The following is an 8,399-nucleotide window of genomic DNA, read 5'->3' as shown; positions in this document are numbered from 1 at the left end:
TCTCCTGAATTATTTGCAATAAATATAAATAGGGGTGTGCAAGCCTTTTCTTTTCTTTTTTCCTTTTAGTCTTTATTTGTGCATTCTTATTATGACTGATAACTGGTACTTTCATTATATAAGATGTTTGGTGTTTTAAAAGTACTGGTTGTGGCTCCTAATGAGCACTAGAGCACGACACAGAATCGCTATTGTACTGTTTGTGAAATGTCATGCTGTTCTGATGTTATATGTGTAAAAATCATAGACTGTGGTAAAAATATATAGAGATAAAAAAAAATTTACATTATTGTACATTCGATGAAAATAAAGCATAAAAAGAGCTCATCTTTAAAATGCAAACAGGCCCCACACATAAAAAAACATTATTCATAACGTTTGTATTCATTCTTTTTTCATTTTTATTAATGTTTTATTTTTATTATCATAAAATGTGTAATTTGTTAGTATTTACATATATAGAGAGAGGTACATCATTGTATCTGTAATATCCATCCCTCAAGTTCGAAAACAATTTCAAAATGACACTTATTAAATTGTTAAAAGACAAAAAAAAAAAGAGAAGCTAATACTAAAAATGTTAATACAGCTGTATCTAATTAAGTATTCATAAAATACCATACCATATTAACACAGTACCCAAGCACAGCAATTTTGGTAATGGAAACCCCACCTTGTTATTTGCACAATAAAAAGAAAGACAATTCTAAGTAATGCTGGAGACAGCAGTTTTCAAAAATAAGTGGTTTTATTTGTATCTTACAACTACAGGTGCAGAAAAGTCTTTGCGGCTTATTAGTCAACAGACTATTGGTTTCACAAGAGGCACAGCCTACGACCTTCGTAACAAGGTGATTTGTGTGATTGCATAGTGCAGTTTAAAACTTAGAATTCACATCCCCAGGTCAGTAAAAGACAAACAAATGCACCACACAAAAGATTTTTTTAAACTCCCATCAATAAAATATAAGAAGAGAATTTGTGTTTGACATATCATATCATATGACGTATAATTTGCATATTAAAATTTGAGAAGAAATTGACATATTCTCTATAGAGTGGTGATGGTGCAACTCAAGATTGAAACAAAACCCCAGGCAAAGTTTTTCTAGTTCTTTGCCCAAACTGGAAAAAAAAAAACTGCTGATTTGATCTAAATTAGAAAAATGTTTAATTGTGGCAAATGTGTTACGTTGGCAGCTGGAACATCAAAATCAAAACAAAATTTCAAGTATGATCTTAAGAATCCCAATTAGAATAGTCCAGAGGATTGATTCCTCTTCTTCCATCCCGTCCTCAGGGCCCTGAGAGTGTTGAGACTGTCCAGGAGTCTCATCTGAGGAATAAGAGTTTTTCTCAACTTCCTCTTGTGTATGTGCCGTCTGGTCGTAAAACACCCTCATCTCAAACTCACTCTCCATGTAGGATGGATGTCCGTAGATTCCAATTCCAACAGGCCTAACAAAACCCCCCGGGACGATCACCACATCCTGGCCACAGGTGGTAGACTGAAGCTTGTAGGTATCGAAGTTTGGCCGCAGTGTCTTGTCAGAGACGTAGATATCCGCATCTCCCTTAAGGCTTTGCATGTACAGGATAATGCGTCCTTCGTGGTTGAGACGCAGGTAGCTGTAGTTTCCTGCCCCAATGTGGCCTTGCACGACATGAAGCAGGACCCATTCATCTGGCACAGAAGGCTCCTCTGAATGCTGCAGAGTGCCCAGGGCCCGGGACAGGGCTGCCAGCACCAACAAACCACCCCAGCACAGCACCATGGTCATAGCTGCCAGACCCCAGCTACATCTGTAACCTCCCTGCAATCACAAAAATAGATTATTTCAGTATCGTCGCGACCATAATATTCCAAAATAATTGGATTTCGGCATTTGGATTGGATCAAATCTTGGAAATGGGTTGAAAAAGGTGCTGAAATCGAATTAAACCTTCACTATTGTATTACATTGTACTACATTGCATCAGAAGGGTGGATTCATGGATGGAATAAAATGTAACAAAACTTTAAATTTGTTAACGAACATTAGTATTAGCTATATGGTGTATATACACATTTATATTTTGCACTTGATTTTTGTAATGAGTAATGAGTTTATGAACCTTAGTTTTTGAGAGAACATTGCCAAAATCATCCACAAATAATGTTTTCTTTCCTTCACTCAAAAACTGAGGTGCAAAAGCTCCGATCAATGAGGCCAGTTTTAAAAATAAATACAAAACCTGTGCTAATCGAATGAAAAGAAGTTGACAAAAAGACTGAACCCAAGATTTGGTGACATACAGCATAATGAGATGTTTACATGGTAAAGGATTTTCAGCACAGCATAAGGGTTAACCGTTTACAGTTCTAAGAAGCCTAATTTTCTTTAAAAAGAAACTGAAAATGAAAAACACAAAGTGACCCTGTGTTTATTATTCTACTTCTTGTTGTTTATATACATACCTACATCTACAATTATAGCACTGGTAATCCGGATTTGGTCATTTGGAAAAGTTTATTATCTGGATCAGGTCTTTGCTTTAAAAAACAGCAGAAAAATTAAATAGATTACCTGTTCCTGAACAGCAAATCATTGAATTTCCAAAACCAGATTACTCTTATTCAGATTTTTCAACAACTGGGACCTGGACCTGATATGAGACTACACTGAAACAAATTGTAAAAAAAAATAAAAATAAAAAAAATAAATACAAATGTTTTCCTACTTCAAAATGTCATTTTTTATTTAATGTGTTACTTAATGTTTCTTTGTATTATCTTGTTAAATTGAATAGCAATTTCTGAGTCCTATTTGTTCCTACACCTTTTTTTTCAGTAACGTTACTTGGAGTGCTGTGTTTTCTGTGACATTATGGGCCAGGCATTCTGAATCTAAACCAGGGCTGTCCAAACTCTGTCCTGGAGGGCCGGTGTCCTGCAGAGTTTAGCTCCAACCCTAATTAAACACACCTGAACCAGCTAATCAAGCTCTTTACTAGGCATAGAAACTTCCAGTCAGGTGTGTTGAGGCAAGTTGGAGCTAAACTCTGCAGGACACCGGGGATTCATGGATGGAATAAAATGTAACAAAACTTTAAATTTGTTAACGAACATTAGTATTAGCTATATGGTGTATATACACATTTATATTTTGCACTTGATTTTTGTAATGAGTAATGAGTTTATGAACCTTAGTTTTTGAGAGAACATTGCCAAAATCATCCACAAATAATGTTTTCTTTCCTTCACTCAAAAACTGAGGTGCAAAAGCTCCGATCAATGAGGCCAGTTTTAAAAATAAATACAAAACCTGTGCTAATCGAATGAAAAGAAGTTGACAAAAAGACTGAACCCAAGATTTGGTGACATACAGCATAATGAGATGTTTACATGGTAAAGGATTTTCAGCACAGCATAAGGGTTAACCGTTTACAGTTCTAAGAAGCCTAATTTTCTTTAAAAAGAAACTGAAAATGAAAAACACAAAGTGACCCTGTGTTTATTATTCTACTTCTTGTTGTTTATATACATACCTACATCTACAATTATAGCACTGGTAATCCGGATTTGGTCATTTGGAAAAGTTTATTATCTGGATCAGGTCTTTGCTTTAAAAAACAGCAGAAAAATTAAATAGATTACCTGTTCCTGAACAGCAAATCATTGAATTTCCAAAACCAGATTACTCTTATTCAGATTTTTCAACAACTGGGACCTGGACCTGATATGAGACTACACTGAAACAAATTGTAAAAAAAAATAAAAATAAAAAAAATAAATACAAATGTTTTCCTACTTCAAAATGTCATTTTGTATTTAATGTGTTACTTAATGTTTCTTTGTATTATCTTGTTAAATTGAATAGCAATTTCTGAGTCCTATTTGTTCCTACACCTTTTTTTTCAGTAACGTTACTTGGAGTGCTGTGTTTTCTGTGACATTATGGGCCAGGCATTCTGAATCTAAACCAGGGCTGTCCAAACTCTGTCCTGGAGGGCCGGTGTCCTGCAGAGTTTAGCTCCAACCCTAATTAAACACACCTGAACCAGCTAATCAAGCTCTTTACTAGGCATAGAAACTTCCAGTCAGGTGTGTTGAGGCAAGTTGGAGCTAAACTCTCCAGGACACCGGCCCTCCAGGACCGAGTTTGGACAGCCCTGATCTAAACCTTACATAACTATGAAACGACAAAATTTGACACAAGTCCTATATCTGGACTGACAGCAGGCTGTTAAAAATACCTCTGTCGCTATTTTCAAGCAGCCACACACACACAGCCAAAGGCCATGGTCACGTACTGTCAGTCCAGCCGGGGAAACCAGTTCTTTATATACTTCAACCGAACAGCGCATTAAGATTTCTTCGCAGGGCGTATGGACAGTCCTAAAGTAAATCGTCCCAAGAAAATAAAGCTTTTGTTGCATAAGCAAACAGTCGAAAGTGAAAGCATTAGTTTAAATATGACGTTCAAATGTGTATTTGAATATAACAGCGCTGTTAAAAACAGGCAGACTTAGCAACTAGCTAGCTAATTTCTTAAATAAGATACCCTACAAAATTATTTGCACAGTGCGATGTACTATAACACACTCCGTTTTTAAATTAAAATTACATTTAATTCCTGAAGCTTGCACAAAAGAATAAGTGAGCTATTTAGCTAACGTTAGCTGGCTAACAGACCAGTCATTTTATGACACTGAAACAAAATAACTATTCGTAATTAACGCAGGTCCTTTGATATGTTGACAAATATGAATTATTCCGAGTTACCGGTGCATTGTCAAAAATACTCCATGGGAAAGGAGAGTTGGCGTCGTTATGTTTTGAATTAGCTGTTACAGGTGATGAGTTGACTACTTGACGCTCTGGGACCTGATGGCATTATAACGCGCATGCGCGCCCTCTGTCGGTCAGGAGGACAGCAGCGGACCGAGCAGATCACCGCATGCGATAGAAATGTCAATGTAGTGAAATTGTTTATGATGTTTCAGAAAAAAGAAAAAAAAAAAAATCCGATTTACTGTAATAATCTTATTTTCTCCTTTCGATATGTATTATTTTGTTTATTACTTGTTTTTATTATTGTCATAACATTCAGACATTATTAGTAGAATTAAATAAATGAACAGTGTTACATATAGTTAATAGTTCAAATAAATAAGTGAATATGTGCAGTGTTTTATTCTTTCAAAAGGCCACAGGAGTGACAATAGTTCAAGAATTTTGAGTTTCAAAGTGCCTCATAAGCATGATTGGTTTTCACACAAAGTTGCCAAAGCATCAATATACACACACAATTAAAAACATACACCAATTAAAGGAAACAGATGAAAAAGAATAATACAAATAAAAGGGAGATGCTTAACAGAACAAAATAATAATAACAATAATAAAATGGAGAAACTTGAGAGCATTATGCAGTTATTTTAGTACCACTGAAATGCTATTATAGCTTTTGTCAATGTTTCAAATTATTTTATTTTAATATAGTTTCTGCTTTTATGTTAATTTAAATTAAAGTTTTAGTAATTTTGTTGTTTTTGTTATTTTTGTTTAAAGAAATATATCTGTAGTTTTTATTAATTTCTATTTCAGTTTTAGTTGTTTTAGTACATCAAGTTAAACTAAACTAAATGTCAAAATGTTGTCTGTATTTATTTATTTTACATTTAATTTACATTGCATTTATTTTATTTTTCCAGCAACAAAATCTCTAATGGACCTAATTATTTATTTTTTATGAAAAAAAAAATATATATATAAGGGTGGTCAAAAGAGTGGTCAGATGATGATTTTTATTTAGCTTAAAGGCATATCTGGCTGTCTTCAGTGCATAAACATCATCAGAGCTTGGATCTTATACTCTCTGCTACTTGTCATCCTCTTTAGTTTGACTTGCCGTTGTCATAACGTTGAACTTTCGCTCATCAACTATAGCTCTCACAAGCTGAAGATGTTTTCGAATCTGGAGGGAAAATAAATTTAAAAAAAAGTTCTTCACCATCAGTTGCATTTTATCACACATTGCCGTGTGGTGACTTTTTATAACTTTACTGTACCATGTTTCATTTTAAGCACCATATCAACAACAGATACTGCTTTATTCAAGGTTGCCAGAAGTATTTTTCATTATTTACCAGTTCCAGCTGCTCGTAGGGGTCCTCAGTATCCACAGAGGCTCTCCAGTAAGGTGCGATCATTTGATAAATTGAACAAATCCCAACCTTTATCTGAGCATACTGGAGCTCCTCTCTTTTTGCAGTGGAACGCAAGTCCTCCCGTTTCATTTCCTGTAAAACACATGAATAGTCTGTAATCTTGGAAGACAGAACTGTACAGAAGACAGTGGTGCCACAGTGACATCTGTGTCTTTTGTGTGTGTATGTTTTTACCCATTTGCGTGTTTCTGAGCGTATGTTGTCTAGCTCTCTCTGTTGCTGCTGCAGTTGGTTGGTATAGTGCAGGAGAAGAGTTCGCTGTTCCTTTATGTCCTTCATCAGTTCCAGCTTTTTGCGCTCTGCCTCTTTCTCAACATCAGCTTGTCTTTCTAGAATTTCCTTTCTGATAGACTGCGTGCCACCACAGCCTCGACCAGTGTTCTCAAAATCAAATGTCATTAAAAAGGAGTAAGCAAGAGAAAAAGTGTAACATTACTATACAGTATATTTTGAATATTAAAACAGGTTGAACCTGTATAATGTTTCAAGAAATGCACCAATTTTGCCTTCAAGCATTACATTTGACTCAATATCTGTATGCAGATTTTTTCTTGTTACCCCAACTGTCTCATCATTCAGAAAACTGAAAATCAAACCACAATAGAATAAGACTGATCCAAAGTCCAAAGTCTCACTCTTCAGCCGAATGAAGCAGCTGAGTCCAGGGAAACAGCCTGACAGTTTCTCTGATAGTTTCAGGATCTTTCCCCTTTCAGACACAATAGAAGACCTACGAATATGATACCTTTCTGGGCATCTTTGCAGTGCTCTCCTGGTGGCGTTTGGCCAGTAGCTCTTTTCGTGTCAGTAGGGCTTCATGCTGTGCCTTTAGTTTCTTAATATTGTCTTCCTTCTCTTTAATTTTAGCTTCCTCTTCCTTTGTTTTTTCTATGGCATGTAACCGTCTTGCCTCATTTTCCTTAAAGGAGAGAAAGACAAAAAAAGGGGGGTTACAGATGATATTAAAGTCAGTTTGCACACTAGGCTATACATTCATATTCATGAAGTTGTTTCAGAATGTTTGCCTTACTTGCAGCTGCTTAGCAGTTTCCAGTTTGTACTGTCTGAGTTTCTCCTCTTCCTTTTTCACCTTTTCCTCTCTTTCTCTCAAGCGCTCCCGCCTCGTCTGCAACTCCTGACAACAACACATGTAAAACACTACACTCATTTAATCTGGAACAGCTGAAATGTAGTTAGCAGTTAATGTTTTTCATACAACCACCTTTTCCTGAGCCTCCAGTGCTCTGGTCACTCCTTCGTTCTCCTCGCGCGCCTCCGCAAGATGCATTGCACTTGTCCTCATATTCGGCGAATCCTTCTCCAAATCCTTAATACACCTGAAAGATTCAACAATCTCTGAGTAAATGCAGATCACTCTGAACCATCTCCATCCGACCAAACAAAGCTTAGACTATAGCCTATTCTACTTCAACGACGGCACATTAATGCTTCCAGCAAAAACACGGTTTGAGGTGTAAGAAGTTACTTACGATGAGAGCTGATCTTTAAAAACCGACCGATAGTATTCCTCCCGATTGAAATTCATCTTTTCAGCTCCGCACACCGTGGACAAACTTTCTGCGCCTGTTTTAAAATGTTTAAATAATGCCCAAAAATGACCGTTCCGTGGTGTTTATGATCAATTTAGCTGGTGTTGCTGAGTGAATAATTTTATTTTATATTAATTGGTAAAGCATTATTATTTAAACCAATGTAATACTAATAACTTGAATCATTATTTTTATCATTTATATTAGGCTATAATAAATATATTAAAACACATATATTACAAAAAAATATGGTGCGTGGTTCAGTAGTCCATAGGCTCATCTCTATCAAATGTACGCTATGACATAGGCTAGCCTATCAGGTATTTGTATAGACAAGAGTGTTAAACTTTTTTTCCCGCTCCAGGGGCCGGTTGCATAAAAGGTTTAGACTAGTCTTAAAAGTTAGTCATCTAATTTTGTTCTTTAAGACTGGTCAAAATTTGTAAAATTCAGTTACATAAAATGTAGATTAGTCTAAACTGAATCCAAAATATAAGACTGATTACCCCTTGGTTAACTGCTAGTTGGTCAAACTGGCTCTTAAGACACGGTCTTAACATAGAGGCTACGTTTATGCAACTGGTGCCAACATGCATTCTGGTGTCTGCAATATATATATATATATATATATATATA

General features: G+C 35.7%; 2 protein-coding genes across 3 annotated transcripts; both read right to left on the bottom strand.

Annotated features, from left to right (window-relative positions):
- Window positions 1-838: 838 nt before the first annotated feature.
- Window positions 839-4,884, bottom strand: LOC107718909 (UPF0669 protein C6orf120 homolog). Of its 2 annotated transcripts, none has more exons than XM_016526162.1 (2): window positions 4,766-4,884; window positions 839-1,814 (listed from the first exon to the last, which is right to left on the bottom strand). In XM_016526162.1, the coding sequence occupies exon 2, from the start codon at window positions 1,779-1,781 to the stop codon at window positions 1,215-1,217; it is 567 nt and encodes a 188-aa protein (XP_016381648.1). In that variant the 5' UTR covers window positions 1,782-1,814; window positions 4,766-4,884; the 3' UTR covers window positions 839-1,214. The 2 variants fall into 2 exon arrangements, with proteins under 2 accessions (XP_016381648.1, XP_016381649.1); XM_016526163.1 differs by lacking the exon at window positions 4,766-4,884 and adding an exon at window positions 2,459-2,475.
- Window positions 4,885-5,764: 880 nt separating this feature from the next.
- LOC107718910 (coiled-coil domain-containing protein 42 like-2-like) lies at window positions 5,765-7,769 on the bottom strand. The gene is made up of 7 exons (XM_016526164.1): window positions 7,704-7,769; window positions 7,436-7,550; window positions 7,244-7,348; window positions 6,959-7,132; window positions 6,388-6,594; window positions 6,133-6,285; window positions 5,765-5,960 (listed from the first exon to the last, which is right to left on the bottom strand). The coding sequence occupies exons 1-7, from the start codon at window positions 7,757-7,759 to the stop codon at window positions 5,865-5,867; spliced, it is 906 nt and encodes a 301-aa protein (XP_016381650.1). The 5' UTR covers window positions 7,760-7,769; the 3' UTR covers window positions 5,765-5,864.
- Window positions 7,770-8,399: the final 630 nt, after the last annotated feature.

Source organism: Sinocyclocheilus rhinocerous, unplaced genomic scaffold (assembly GCF_001515625.1).
Source record: "Sinocyclocheilus rhinocerous isolate Xijiao unplaced genomic scaffold, SAMN03320098_v1.1 scaffold1595, whole genome shotgun sequence".
NCBI lineage: Eukaryota > Metazoa > Chordata > Actinopteri > Cypriniformes > Cyprinidae > Sinocyclocheilus > Sinocyclocheilus rhinocerous.
The sequence above is the reverse complement of the archived record's forward strand: the minus strand, read 5'-3'. Positions and strand labels throughout refer to the sequence as shown.